We start from the raw sequence: 16,276 nt of genomic DNA on the forward strand, positions 1-16,276 counted from the left end.
AGAAAAGAAAAACACCCAAAGGGCCTCATTTAAGTGGGCTTCTTCACTGAGCGGTTCAAGTTTTTTGAAGCAGTTGCTTTCTCTGAAGGAGTATCAGAACATTTTCTTGTTTCTTCCTCATAGTCACTGTGATATGGAAGAGCTGTTCATTTTTTCATCAGGATTCTTTCCAGCCCTTCTTCTGATGACACAGAAATGCTTTCACCCTCTGATTGTGTGGACAGGACTGAGAAAACTTGCATAACTCTTAGTTTGGCGCTAAGAATTTAACTATTGGGGTAATCATGATTGTTTGAGGAAATCCTGTGTCATTACTGCCAAAAATTTAAGGACAACACCTGTTAACTACAGTGGAAATTGGATAGGTCTCTCTCTTTTTAACAAGGCAAGCCAGGTTTATTCTGTGGACATGATTTTAAGATATGGAAAATGAGGGGTGCCTGGTTATGAGGTGTTCGGTCGGTTAAGCATCTGACTCTTGATGTTGGCTCAGGTCAATATTTCACAATTTGTTAGTTCGAGCCCCACACTGGGGCATTGTGCTGACAGTGTGGAGCCTGCTTGAGATTCTCTCTGTCTCCAACTCTCTCTGTTCCTCCCCCCACTCGTGCTCTCAACTCTTTCTCTTTCTCAAAAAAAAAAAAAAATTAAAAAAAGATAATGATAATGTGATTTATGTAACTAAATAACCTCCTCCATAACCTTTTCTTCTCAAATAACTATACTGAATTCTCAGCAATTTTTATGCTATAGATAGTAAGCAACTGAGTTATTTATTTCTAGTAATGCCCTAATGCCAGTTGATGTACATACCATATAATCTATCATGACAGATGGCTGCAAATGGAACTGTAAATAAAAACTTGTTTATTGGTAGGAATTTATATTCTAGCAACGTTTGATGTCTCAATTTCCCCTGCCTATTATCTCTTAAGGTGGATTTTAATGCCATTTTATAAACATAGCATTGGTAGTCTAATAAATATGTAACCTTTTCATCCCATGTTTCAGCTCTGTTTTTATGCAGGAACTTGGATATTCAGGATTTTCACTGTCCTAAAGCATGTCATAATATGATACTGATGTGAAAAACATACTTAGCAAATTTTTTTGCAAATCTGTATTTCTGTATCTGTGGTGTCAGTTATACTGTGATTGTAATATCACTAAGAACGGTTTAGAGCTACCACTGTAGTATCTATCTACTTACAATAGGGACCCTCTTTAATGCAAATGTTCTAATACTTGGAAGTTTCATTACCAATTTAATTTGATAATAAAGAAGAGTGAGATTTTATTTTAATCCAGATACTGTTTTCCAGTTGGGAATATAATTCTTACCTCTAAGCCGACTGTGGGCTCATCAGTTTCCTTAAGTGCAGGATGTTGAAAGTCTCTTGGTATTATTTCCTTACCATCTTGTCACCAAGGATAGGAAAGTGAAGAGGGAAGTATGAATTGACATTGTTTTTTTACTTATGTTTGGTCCTCAGAAAAATCTTGGTGAGTTGATACTTTTTTCTCCAAATTACATGTAAGAAAATAATTATGTGAGAGTTCACATACTTGCCCAAAATAAAACTTAAGTTGGTGTTTAAAAATACTGGGTTTTAAAGTCAGGTGGATATGAGGTTCACATCTTTGTTCTTCTCTCGAACCAGCTCTTTGGCCTTAGGCAAGTCATCCCTCTAATCCTTGTTTTCCTTTATATGTAAAATATGAATGATACCTAATGAAGAGTGCTGTGAGGATTAAAAGTGACAACCTGTGTATCTGGTACAGACAATTCTGATACATGGTTATTCCAGAAATGACAACTGTTAATGGTATCAGTACCATCCCAGAGATTGCAAGCAGTGGAACCAAGAATTACATACATTATGCCAAATGTAAAGAGAGTACTTATTCTATAATTAGTTTTTTTAAGAAATATAGTTAATTCTAATTATAACCTCTATTAATAGAAGGATTAATTAATGGATTAATCAACAATTGAATTTATAACTTTGACAATTTATAGGAAGTTATGACCTTTGTCAAAACTTTTAGAAAATTACTTGAAGAAAAATGGGACTGACAGAGCATAGAAGATTTTGGCTGACTTTGAAATTTGGCAGAATTTTGTCTGCTGATTCATTACCAAATATTTTCTGTTAATTATAGTCCACCATAGAAACGTCTAGTAAGGGGGCGCCTGGGTGGTTCAGTTTAGCGTCCGACTTCAGCTCAGGTCATGATCTCACGGTTGGTGCGTCCAAGTCCCGTGTCGGGCTCTGTTCTGACAGCTGAGCCTGGAGCCTGCTGTGGATCCTGTGTCTTACCTCTCACTGCCCGCCCCCCACTCATACGCTGTCTGTCTCTGTCTCTCTCTCTCTCTCTCTCTCTCTCTCTCTCTCAAAAATAAACAAACATTAAAAAAAAAAAGAACTGTCTGGTAAGTACTTAGCAGTCTGCTGTGTACTAAGGGGTATATATATGTACACAAGAGGTAGATTTGTCTTTAAAATGTAGGGCCTAGTTGCTTTTTTTTTTTTTTTAATTGCCATTGTCATAATGAGTAGGCTTGCTCTAATAAATACTGAATAGTAAAGCAAAAATCTGGTTCTTTACAATGGCAGCAGAAAAATTTGTTTTTTTTTTCTTCTGTGGACTGGGGATTATTGATACATTCTGGAATGCTGAGGTCACAGCAGGGGGAGAGGAGTATTAAGGAGATGTGATATATTCTTTTTACTTATGATTGTATCACCAATTAAAATATCATGGTTCCTATGTGAGTATGATGCTCTTGACATGCTCTTTGTTTGTCATTAGTGTTTTTACTTTAATTGAAGGTGAAAAGCCAGAATGCTGTGCTCTTTGTATTTAGGAGGGGATGAAAGGGTTGAATTGACTTATATTCGACTGTGACCCTGAGAAAGCTGCATCAGCATGTTTACGCTAGAGCTGATGCTCTTGCTATTTCAATTGTGCCATTTTCAGGGTACTGTGAAAAGGTTTGAATTTCTTTTATTCCAGCCTATGTTCGGTTCTAACATTTTATTAACTGATTATCATATTTTGATCCGGAAAAAAAATTTACTATAAAGCTTTGATTGTGATTCTAAGACCAGTTTGTTGTTGTTGTTGTTGTTGTTGTTGTTTTTAACTCTGTGCTAAGAATTTGTAACACATTTAAAAGTATGATTGCCTAAAACAAAACATATGAATGAGTATTTATCAAGGAGAAATGTTTAAGATGTCATTAACTTCTTGCTTTCGGCCTATTGTATCAACAGTTAATACATAATATTGCCACATAGTATCTCATTGATAGATATAAATGATGTAGTAGTATTTTGATTATTTTCATCTGTTCTCTGTTGAAGGCATATTTTTTTTAAAAATGTTTATTTACTTTTGATAGAGCAAGAGCAGGGGAGGGGCAGAGAGAGAGGGAGACAGAGGATTCCCCAGTGGGCTCTGTGCTGACAGCAGAGAGCCAGATGCATGGCTCGAACCCATGAACCGTGAGATCATGACTTGAGCCAAAGTCAGACGCCTAACTGACTGAGCCATCCAGGTGCCTCTTAGGCACATTTTATAATTTCATATTAATTGACTATGATAGTATCAGCTATAAATTGTTGACTGGTATTGATCCGATATTATAACAGGCTAATGTCAGGATAAACAAAGGTTATTACTACTGAGCAAAATTAACTTTGCTAGTCCTTTTACAATTAATTACATGCATATTCGTATAGCTTTCCAAAAGCAAGCCAGAATATTATCTGAATTAAAAACAGAGGAAGAAACTGATTTCTCTTAGAAAAGGATAGCATTATTTCTGAGATTTTATCTAGAGGATAGCACCTCTGAATTTTTTTTTTAATAGCTGGGTAACAAATGTCCCCGCATAGATTCATTTATACAGTAAATTTCATCATATGTTTAATGGTGTTCTAGGTGTTAGGGTCTCTTGTATGTAGCCCTAGCATTATTATTGTGTAACATAAGATATGGTCATATTTTTTTGTTATATATACATCTTTCTTAAAGGATTTTTTTTAATGTATAAAAGCTGATAACTTACTATTTTTTTCAGTTTGATTCAGTATTATTTTTTTTTGCAGAACGCCCACTTCACTACACAGAAAATGTGTTGGAACAGGTGCTTCGGTGGAGTTCACTAGCTGAACCTGGTTCTGCTTATCTTGTGGTGAAGAGATTCTTAACCATTGACACAGTCAATCACTATAATGGTAGGTGTTATTTCACCTTGCAACTACAATAGAAAATTCAAGTGGCTAAAGGATAGTTATTATGGCTCAAGGATTATTTGATAATGTAAAAAATGAGAAGCTGCATACAAAATCTACTTGACACAGTATTGTAGAATAGGAAGAAGAATATAGAGACAGAGTACCACATGCCCAAGTCAAATTTTCCTGGAAAGTAGCACACTGCTAATACTGGCTAATTTGATGTCCCAGGTTAAGGTTTTGGGAAGGAGTGGTTTATATTTTTTTAAAAGGACTTTTTTTTTTTTGCAACACTTTTGTGTCTTTCTAATTTTTAAATAGATGGTGACTCTTCTTCCTGAATTATGCTCCCATTGGAAAGTTCTCTGGGCATTCAAGTGCAAGTTATACAAACTCTGAGACTGAGTATTTGTAATTCTCACTTATTTTGGGGGTGGTACTGGGGGAAAGAAAAGGAAGTACAAAATGATACCCTCCCAATAAGGATACTTGCCATCCATCTGGGAGAAGACACGTACACACGTGAGGTAGAAAAAGTTAGCACAAGGCAAACACGCAGGACAGTCTCTGAACCTTTGTGAGGTATCAGAAAACTTTTATTTTGAAACTGATTCATCTGTTATATTGTCATCAGCTGACAAATTAGAAAAAGATTTACTGCCAGCACTGTACATAAACCAACCCTGAAATCATTTAAGTTTTAGAAGATAAACTTTACTACAACTTTTATGATTGATATTAATAGTAGCTGTTACTATTTATTAATCACATATTATTAATCAAGCTCTGTACCTACTAAAGCTCATTTAAATTTCTTTAAACTTCCCAAATTGTGATTTGAATTTTCCAAATGGGGAAACAGAAGTACAGAAAAATGAAGTAATTTGCCCCAGATCAGACAGTTACTAAATATTGGATTTGAGAACAGATTGGTCTGTGGTCTAATTTTATATATATGTACAGCTCTTACATGCTGGAAACCTTCTTAGAAGGATTTCAGGATTTCCAGCTAATGGCCATAGATCTGTAAGTGCTTAATTGTACCACAGCTAATCTGATAAATTTCTGATTTCATGATAATGTCCTAGTCTATTGTGGCAGCTGTAACTATGATAGACTGGTGGCTTATAAACAGCAGAAATTTATTTTTCACAGTCTGGAGACTGGAAGTCTGAGATGAAGGTTGCAGCATGGTCCAGTTCTGGTGAGAACTTCCTTCCAGGTTGCAGACTTTGTTCTTCTCATGTCTTCACAGAGTGGAGAGTAAGAGAGGAAGCAAGCTCTGTTGTGATTTATTAGGACACGTTCTATCACAAGGGCTCACCCTCTGAATTCTTCGAATCCTAATTACTGCCCAAAGACCCTACCTCCTAGTACCATCACATCAGGAGGTAGGGTTTGAATTTCGGGGGGCACAGACATTGACCATAACATGTCTTTTACGTCTTATGTGTCTGTCCTTTGTGTGTTATATTTACATGAAAGCATTTTTCCAAAAGGCAAACAGTTGAACCACTTTACTTCTATGTTATTCTCATCTTACGGGCATCTCAAAAAACCAAACAGGTGTTATTCTTCTTGCTGTAGACATTTAACCTTTTAGAAACCTTTATCTTATTTTAAATCCCTTTATCATAACTGCATATGTTTTTGACTACATACCTACACCTCTTAAGGATTGCAACAGAAATTTTCTCATACAAACATGACTCTATGATGTTGTAGGGCAGTGGTTCTCAGGTGGATGCAGTTTTGTTCCCCAGGGGACATTGGCAATGTCTGCAGGCACTTCTGACTCAACTAGATGGGGTGGTGTTTCTGGTATTTAGTGAGTAGAGATGGGAGATGCTAGTAATCTTCCTATAAAACACAGGACAGCTCTTCACAAGGAAGTATTTGGCTCAAAATGTCAGTGGTGCCTGTGTTGAGAATATCTGATTTAGATAATCTGTAAAATCTGTTCTGGCTCTTAAATTCTGTTATTCTTTCATTTTGACACTGAGATAAAGAAAAAACATTGAGCTTATAAACCAAGTCCTGTCAGCATTATGAAATATATATATAATAAGTCCTCATGGCTTCTTTCCTTTTAGAAAATCATCTTTTCAGGCAATTTTTTTTTTTTTCTGGTGAGAATTTCCTTTTCCTTTTTCCAGTATCCCTCCAAAATGTCTCTAGTTCACTGTATTGTCAAACAAACAAACAAACAAAACAAAACAAAAACTTGAAATCCGTACCTAGACATGATACCTTCAGTCTTGTTTGAATGCTAGTGGATTGGTTAGGTGAATAAGAACAGACAAGAATACGGTCTTAAAGGCTGTGATAAAAAAGAAAGTTTTGTGCAGGTGGAGGTGAGGGATAACCAACACAAGTATACCCTTAAGTGCTGTTGATGTTTAAAGAAAAAAAGAAAACAGCATCATATTGAGCTGGTTGAGAGCAATGACATCTGAGTAGAAATCTTTAAAGTTGTTTAAGGACACAAAGAAATGATAGAGTAGCATACTGTGCATTGGCTGTATCCACAACTGGGCCAGGAGATTCTGTGTTATAACGATGCTTCATACACTCCTGTGTGTGCTCTGTATGGTGTTGTGAGTGTGTCCTTGTGGTGTGAAAGCATCAAGCTTCTATAAGGTCTAGACAAAACACCTGCATAAGAACTGGAGAACCCAAGCATGAAACATTCTTTAGGGTAAAATGTCAGCAAATGTTTTTGTGACTCTCACATCTCCTTCATGCCTGTAATGGAGTGGGAGCCATAAAACACATGCCTGTCCCCTGCACTATCCCTACCTCTGGTTTCCAAACCAGTATACAGCTTGTTGTTATAATATCTATAGTTCCTTCTACCAGGAAATGATTTCTCTCTGCATGGGAAAAAAAAAGAAAAAAAAAAAAAAAGGTTTTAGAGTAACAGCATTAGCAAATACATTAATTGGACCGTTTCATATTAGTAGTTATGTATTTTTGGTCATAAATAGTATCTATGCAGTAAATATTTTAAAAAGTTTGTTTTGTGTTGTTTTCTATCCAATAAAATTTTTATAAATGTTTTTAATTAGAGCTTGATTTATATTAAGATTGTCAAAGCAAAATAATCTCTTTCATTATGGTTAGTTCTACATCTGTGTGAATTTAGGATTGTCATTTTAAAACAACTCTGGCCTGTTGTTCATTTTTTAAATCAATTTCTTAAGTCATGATTTTTTCCTATAATTGTGTCTTGTAGCAACCTAGAGCTTATAAATACTTCTTAGGGGGATATATTTTGTGATAGATTTTAGGTTGGTTAGACATTCAATCTACCTTGTCTCTGTCTTGGAAAATGTCTCTTAAATCAATCACAGTGACCACCTACTCCAGAATTATTGTTCATTACATCTACTACTTAAAATTGGGATCTAAAAGGAAAGTAACGAAACTAAATCAAATGTGATTTCCCTGTCAATTTGTTAGCAGAAAAACTGGAATCATCTCAGAAAGACATTGCTCTTTATGGTAGAAAGGGAACATTGTGAAGGATTTCTTTTCCTTTCTCGAGATTTTCTTATTCTACCCTGGGAGCCATGTGGAAATTAGCAGAATTTGAAACAAGGGTAGTTGGCAGCAACCACATTTTTTCTCACTAACAAATAGCTAATTTAATATTTTGTTAACATATAAAGTAGCATTGCCTCATCCTTTGCACTCTGTTCTTCCATACTCCATGCCTCCTGGCCACAGATTTTACCATCTCCCTGCCTATCACTGTTTCTATTTCTGTATCTACACGTACAAATATACATGTATATGTGTGTGTTTGTCTATTACATGACTTCCATTTCATAAATTGTGTGATAATTTTTCTGATTTATGTAACAAATTATAAGCATATACTTTTGCTTGACATTAGGTTTTCAACACCTACTTGCTAAATCAAGAATTTTATCAAATAACAGGTTTAAGCGTTTAGGGTAGTTTAGGGGTTTTCATTTCCTTAATTTTCTCACTTTACCTGAACAACTTAAAATGTCGACAACACAAGCAGGAATAGATTTAGAATCATCCGACACTTAATTTGTGCTCATTCATTTAAGGTAATGAGGTAGCATACTTTACTTTTATAGAAGTCTATGACAGTAAATAAATTTTGTTGCCTCTACTTAGAAATCAATTCTGTGTTCTTCAAAAGCAGCATTTTATTTCTTGGAAACATTTTGTGTCATTGCCATTATTGTAATGAGGAGTTAACTAACTTGAAAAGAAAGATAATAGTCCTCAAATTTCTTTTCTACCCCATAGATTATGACTGAGACATTATGATAGGAGGAATAAAACTTCATTTAAATTGCCATTTTAGACTTTGTCATAGCTAATCTCATTAGACTGTCTTTTATCATTATCTCTTGTATTGAGTTAAGCTTCAGCATCTCTATCACAAGTAAACCATAAATGTATACCTTCTGTAAGGTTCCAGAGTAAATAATTTTATGTTGCTGAAGTCTTATTTTAAGCGTTAAAGATCTTTAAAGTTACCCCCCAATCGAATGTGATACATTGGCATCAAGTTTTAATGATCTAAATGGGGAAGAAATACTTTTAAGATATAAGATGTAACTCAAATGCAGATCCCTGTGGGTTTCTAAATTTAGATTGCTACATATGACAGATGCTTTGGAATTAAATTTGCATTAGAATAGAATAGTTAAAAATGCAACTGCTTCTGGCAAATACAGACCTGGAAAGCTGAACCATCCACTATCAACTAACTTAAGAAAATACAAGAAAATTCCAGCAAAAATAGTATGAGGCCATAAATCATAGTCTCACTGCAAGAATTTACTTTCCACTCCCCATCAAATCTTTTTAAATCCAAATGTGTGTAACAGTTGAAGGTATGCCTCGTCCACTTCAAATATAAGTATCTTCTTGAAAACTGATGATAGTCTTTGATATTCAGCATGAAGCATGAATGTCCCGGCTTCTTTTAATGTTAAAATTCTATAGTGAGAAAACCAACTGGTAAGTTTCTATTAGGAATCTACTATCTTACCCACAAGGTAAGATATCTTTACCCACAAGGAAGAGAAAATTTAAATGTATTACATCTATTTAAATTATAAGGCTACAAATACAGCATGCAGTACATGACTGCTATTAGCCAGGAAGTTTATGGAGAGCTTTCAAGCACAGAAAAATCGTTCAGTTAGTTGATCACTGACATCTCTTCTAACACTGAATGTATCTCATTCAACAAAATATCATTGCTTGTTTAGTTTTTCTTACATCTGTTGTCCTAACAAGACTATCTTATTATTTTACTCAATAAAAGTACATGTTAAGTAAACTTTTTAAAATATAAATGAGTAACACTTTGTAACTGAGCAGGTACTGGCAGAATTTCATAGCAGTGCAAATTCTTAAGCTTTTATCTAGATAGTGAGGGAATGCTTTCCCTAGGAAATTAGCATTGTATTAGTGTTGAGAAAATGGCATATGGTCCTCAGTTTCTTGATTTGAATACTTTGTGAGACATTAAGATGGGGAGAATAGAAGAGGCCACTATTCGGGATGAAATAGGGTTGGGGGTCACTGAATTCGGCTTTGGATGTCTGTAGTTTTTTTTAGTTTTCTGTCAGGTGTCCAATGGTGTATGTCTGGAAGGGATCTGAGTACTCATCACGAGGGAGCACGTTATGTGGGGCATGATTTTAGCCTTTGGAGAGTGCAAGATCATGCAGTTGTAATGTTAAAATAAGAACATTAAAGAACTGAGCGTAGAATTACCAGCACGTGAGGCCCAGGTCTATTAAGGGAGCCCTGCTTGTGAAGGAACAATCGGAAAGGCTGTCAGAAAACAAAGAGCAATGTGTGGAATCATCAAAGGATTGCCCTTTAGGGAACAGTGTGTTTAACAATGCAGTATGGTACGCAAGGTCAAGAAAGGCCCCCAAACATTTATTAGTATTGTAGTGATCATGATGAACAATGACCATTACTTACAAGCATCTCAGTATAAAAAGAATTCTTTGTTAGATGTTAAGAGACCTGAATTGTAATTCTAGGACATTTGCTCCCTAGTTCTGTAACAAAACCTTTGTGAACCATAGTTTTCTCCCTTACAAGATGAGATCATAATACCTGTACTTCCTACTTTAGAATAGAAAGTTGCATGAGGGGCACCTGGCTGGCCCAGTCGGTAGAACATGTGACTCTTGATCTTGGGATTCTAACTTCAAACCCCACATTGTGTGTAGAAATTATTAAAAAATAAATAAATAAAGTATTTTTTTTAAAAATTGCATGAGGAGCAATAAGATAAAATACATGAACACTTTGGAAAGTCTAAAATACTATCTATGTGTTAAGAGTATCCTAAATACAACACTATGATGCTAAATTTTATTTCTAAAATTTTATTATAATTCAGGATAAAAATAGAATAGAAAAGTGTTTTCTACTATCTGTAATTTGCTGCATTGTCAGTAAAATGGCATGGAATTTCTGGCACTTTTCTAGTCCTTCAATGGTAATTATATCTACAGTTTTCTTATTTATGGGGACTCTAATTGTAGGAAGATGTCAACATGCTACTAGTTCTATTAAGCATTACTTCTTCAGTACAAGTAACACAGAGGAAAATAGACTAGGAATGAGTCAGGGGACATATTTGGGTTTTCCTAAAAAATAGATTACTTTCAATGTACCATTTGGGGAGACTGGGTGGTTCAGTCGGTTAAGTGTCTGACTTCAGCCCAGGTCATGCTCTTACCGGTTTGTGAGGTTGAGCCCCACATCAGGCTCTGTGCTAACAACTGAGAGCCTGGAACCTACTTGAGATTCTGTATCTCCCTCTCTCTCTCTGCCTCTCCCCTACACACACACACACACACACACACACACACACACACACACACACATACATTCTCTCTCTCTCTCTCTCTCTCTCTCTCTCAAAAGTAAATAAAAATTTACAAAAAAAAAAAAAAAAAGAATGATAGGCCTGTGCCTGACACATTAAAAAAAAAAAACAAAAAAAAACCCATTAGATTACTTTTAAGTAGCTATTATCCAGTTTGGTTTCTACTCAGTTGTAGAACTAAATTTTACTAAAATGAATTTTGAGGGAATGTCATACAATGATTGCAATATATCAGAAATTCTGCTTCCTTCCAGTTGAAAAGAATACACACGTTTCTCTGGTTGTCTTTCTCAGTCTGACTTATTTCACTTAGCATAATACCCTCAAGGTCCTTCAAAAATTAAAAAAAAAGATGAATAAATAGACAGAATCAGACCTATAAATACAGAGAACTGGTGTTTGCCTGAGGGGAGGGAAGAGGATGGGGGATTGAGCAAAATGGGGGGAGGGGAGATAGAGATACAGGCTTCTAGTTACAGAAAGAACAGACATGGGAATAAAAGACACAGCATAGGGAATATAGTCAGTGATACTGTAATAGTATAATGGGGCAGATGGTAGCTATACTTGTGGTGAACATAGCATAAACTTGTCAAATCACTAAGTTGTATGCCTGAAACTAATGTAACATTGTGTGTCAACCATACTAAAAAACAAACCAGGGAATATACATGATGCTATATAATCAGCATCAAAGGAAAACTTGCCTAATTTTTAATTTGTAAGAAATCGTTAGGCAGCGAATACTGCCAACTATTACTTGGTCATGGCATATTTTAAAGAGGGTATCTCTCCTGGAAACTGCCCATTTGTCTCTTTTACAAAGTTCACGGCAGAGGTGGAATAACAAGGAATTTTTCAGCCCTGAAGAATAATGGACAGCCCTGAAGAAATAATCTTTGCCATCCAAAGAAGGGAGACACATAGAGACCATGAAAAAAATGAGCTTTTTTTTTTCATATTCTCTTGTCTAGCTCAGAACATATATAAGAAATATAAAAAATAACAGTCCATTTTAGTTACTGTGCATTTTACTCTGTGCCACATGCTGGGTTGAATGCTTTTCCATTCACCGTCTCATTTCTTCTTCCTAGTTAGTCTTAACCAGGCCTCTACACATGGAGAAATGAGGGCATGGAGACAATACATAACTCCATCAGGGCCACTTGCTTGTAAGTGCAGAGCAAGCATTTGAATAAAGATGTCTCCAAATCCAGTCCATATAGTCTGTCCTAACCTACCAACTAGACTGATACCAAGGATAAATCAGTAGTTTTTTAATTCTTATAAACTCAATCTATAAATCATCAGGCCCTTGGAAGTGTAGTTCTTTCTCTTTTTTCTTTTCTTTGTAGTACAGAGAAAAGTACACCCTGCTTGCTCTGTGCCAAGTACTGTTCTAAGCACTTCACCCACCAAATGCATGGGGTGAGTATCATATGTATCCCCATTTTTCAGGTGAAGAAACTGAGATTCAGAGATGACTACCTGAGAGTGAGTGGAGGATGTGGTTGTCATTTTTTCTTATGTTTATTTACTTTTGCTAGGGGGGGAGGAGGGACAGAGAGAGAGGAAGACACAGAATCTGAAGCAGGCTCCAGGCCCTGAGATGTCAGCACAGAACCTGACCCAGGGCTCAACACGGCTTGAACTCCAGAACAGTGAGATCATGACCTGAGCCAAAGTCTGACGCTGAACCAACTGAGCCACCCAGGTGCCCCTGTAGATGTGGCTGTCATTTAAACCCAGCATCAGAGTGTGCCCTTAGTCACTGTTGCTATGTCAGCTCTCGTAGGTTGGGGAGGAAAGTCCAAAGCACACATTGTTTTAAAAAGCAAATATGAAATTATCATGTACCTAAGAGGTAAATTATTAAGCAAATAGGATTTATACACCCAGGAACTAGATTATATCTTAGAGTGTAGGGATATAAATAATAAATATGAACTAGAATTCTTAGAAAAATCTCTGCGGGTAAGTACAGAAGTAGGTACAGATGTGGGATAGAATTTGTATAGAAGCAAGAAGAATGGAATTTCTCTCAAGTTTATTCAGGTAATCAACTTGAGACATGGTGTAGAGATGATTAGTTTTCCAAACAGTATATTATGATCAAGTGAACTATAAATATATTTTTATTTAATATTTTATAGAGATGGGTAGGAGAAATTTGTTAATTTAGCCCTTTAAATGTCAGGAAAAGGAGTTTAGACTTTTTTTTTTAATGATAAAAAAGTAAAGCATTAAATAGAAAAACAAGGCTTTAGATGGGGTGGGATGGGGGGATTAACATGTTAAAATAGCATTTGCATAACACAAATCTGGAATTATTTGCTGGAGCCATTAGAACAAAGGGCATGGAGTTATAAAATCCTGGAATCCCCAGGTAGTAGGTAGAAAAGGCAGGGGTTAGAGTAATGGCATTGGGAATAAAATAGAATTGAACCCCAAAGAGAAATTCTCAAAGAACAATGGCTGACTTGCTAGCTGACTGGACATGAAGGAAAAAGGAGGAGTATATAATTTGGAAGTACCATTCCTGGATTTATGTTTTTCCCTCCCCCTCTCTCTGTCTCTACCTCTCCTTCCCAGGATCCTTCCACCTCCTCTACAGTCTGTTCTTTTTTGGGGATTAGGGACCACTAGTTAGGGATTGTCCATTTGTGTAAGAACTTGTGGTTTTCAAATGGTTTGGAAAAACTTTTTTTATTGTTATCAGTTTCATCGTCCCAGTAATATGATAGTCTATTTAAATAAATTTGGCTATTCTGTTTTGTTTCATACATGAGACTTTTAAGGGCCTTTCTAACTAATAACAAAATTATAGCGCAATCAAGAATACTGGCTCTTATTTTCCTTATCTCCAGTGTTAACTCGAAAGACCCATTGTTTAACTTCACTTGTTCCTTCCATGTCCTAGTAATCAACAAGAAGGGGAAAGGCATTTATGATTCTCTAGATATAACAGAATGCCGGTATTCTGTTGGAATGAAAGACAAAGGTAGTAAAGGAAATTGTACCCATTAGGGTACATCCCATAATGTTTCTCTGAAGGAATTAGGTGCTTAGAGGAGTGCATTAAATCTTCACATGTGTTATATTTGCAAATACATTAGATGATTTTCCCAAATCTTTTAGTGCATGATTCATTTGCTTTAGCTGGTTTCTTTTTCCATTGAAAGCAGATTTACATGGTGTGTCCTATGTTTTTCTTTCCTATTTTCTTTTTTAAATTCGTATTACATAGAAATATTCTGTGCTTATTAACTTACAGCATGGCTAAGATTGATACTGTGGACCATATGACGTGTGAAATCATTGTTTTGATTGGATCAGAGGGACTCAGTGTATATTGAATAAGTATAGGAGGGGGTATAGCCAGAAAGACTGCCTATGTGGCTTTAGAAATACTAGTGCTCTGAAGTTTGAAGCTAAAAAAAAATGACATCTAGAAAAATCACTGTGCTGTGAGGGACGATGGAAATAGCAAGATCTCACAGAGTTATGAAGGCAAACCATAGCAGGGAGACAGGAGTACTGGCCAGAATCTCAAGAATTATGAAGCAGAAAGCCCACTGCAAAGATCTGAATAGCAGAAGTTTGAACTCTAGCTCAGGAGAGACATGCAGAACATAAAACTTACATTTCTGACAAACTGGAGGTGAATTCAAACCTGGATGGGGTCTGGGAAGCAGGTACAGTGGATACAGCTGGCATGAACTTTGTACTGAATGAGACTCCTCTGAAGCAGAAGACCCTAGTAAGCTTTCTGCCTGGGGTGAAGAGGGGGGGCAGTGAAAAACTGAGAGTGAAGTACCCCACTGTTGAGGGACCAAGCAGTACTGGAAAGGTTTGGAAAAGTGAAGGATTGGAAGCCATTTAATTCATAACCTTAGTTTTATTATGTGCTGAGTCACACATGATGGCCCCCAAAGTCTGTAGTTTCATTTTGCCATTTACATAGTGGGTAATTTTTCTCCGTTTTAACATTTTGAGCGCATCCAGAATTTCGTTGTGAGAGCCTTTAAAAATTCTTTAAAGTCCTTGATAGTTACTGAACTTCTTTATTTCAGAGTCTTTCATTCTTTCCTCATCTTTCACATTTATTTCTCTCAAAGCCCTCCTCCTGAGTCCCTTAAAGTATGCTGCAAGATATAACTAATATACTCAATTATGTAATTATTATTAAAATAAATTTTAACAAGTATGAGCCCAAACATAGCAACAATATTTTTTCCCTAAGCTTGTTTTCTCTTTGACCTGCAAATGGTTTACTTAGGCACTGGACATATGGTTACTGGTAAAACTTGAAAGGCTTATTCATTTGGACAAAAATCTAAATGAAAAAGTACAATTAGAAGGTGTAAATGGAGGGGCACTGGGTGGCTCAGTCGAATGTATGACTCTTGATTTTGGCTCCGGTCATGATCCCAGGGTCATGGGATCGAGCCCTGGGTCGGGCTTCCCACTGAGTGTGGAGTCTGCTTAAGATTTTCTCTCTCTCCATGGAGAAAAAAAAAAAAAAAAAAAAAAAGTATAAATGGAATTTGTTTGGCTTAAGCAATATATAACATCTATATCTCACAACTTGATTATAATTTAAACTTTTAAAAAGATTTACCTATTTCTAAACTAACAGTATTATGAATACCATTCTCAACTTTCCTGTTCTAAATGAGCTGAATCACTAAGCCTACTGAATGTTTTTTGAATTGCTCACTTCTGTTGGTAGACACAGCATTATTTGCTAGCCCATACTTTTTTTTTTATTTTTTTTTTATTTTTTTTTCAACGTTTATTTATTTTTGGGACAGAGAGAGACAGAGCATGAACGGGGGAGGTGCAGAGAGAGAGGGAGACACAGAATCATAAACAGGCTCCAGGCTCTGAGCCATCAGCCCAGAGCCTGACGTGGGGCTCGAACTCACGGACCGCGAGATCGTGACCTGGTTGAAGTCGGACGCTTAACCGACTGCGCCACCCAGGCGCCCCATTGCTAGCCCATACTTAATTCATTTGTTTCCAAGGTTGTATATTACTAGGACCAAGTGCATACTAAACCCTTAATACTTCATGAAGAAATGAATGCTTTGATGTAATATGAATTTCATTGAATATTTATTTT

At 36.1% G+C, this 16,276-nt stretch overlaps 1 protein-coding gene and 1 long non-coding RNA gene across 9 annotated transcripts in view; one reads left to right on the plus strand and one right to left on the minus strand.

Moving 5' to 3' along the window:
• ARAP2 (ArfGAP with RhoGAP domain, ankyrin repeat and PH domain 2) overlaps nt 1–16,276 on the plus strand; it is a 211,663-nt gene that overhangs the window by 168,535 nt on the left and 26,852 nt on the right. For 5 of the 8 annotated variants that reach the window (XM_045056485.1, XM_045056484.1, XM_003985471.6 and 2 more), the window contains one exon: nt 4,116–4,244. In XM_045056485.1, coding sequence (XP_044912420.1) covers nt 4,116–4,244 — 129 coding nt within the window. Of the gene's footprint in view, nt 1–4,115; nt 4,245–5,399; nt 5,435–5,499; nt 5,636–12,506; nt 15,930–16,276 lie in introns of those variants that run through there. The other 3 variants (XM_019829656.3, XM_045056486.1, XR_006597152.1) reach the window with 3 other exon arrangements.
• Nucleotides 1–16,276, minus strand: part of LOC123385090 — a 191,906-nt gene that overhangs the window by 101,873 nt on the left and 73,757 nt on the right. The window lies entirely within an intron of this gene.

This window comes from Felis catus, chromosome B1 (assembly GCF_018350175.1).
Source record: "Felis catus isolate Fca126 chromosome B1, F.catus_Fca126_mat1.0, whole genome shotgun sequence".
Taxonomy (NCBI): Eukaryota; Metazoa; Chordata; class Mammalia; order Carnivora; family Felidae; genus Felis; species Felis catus.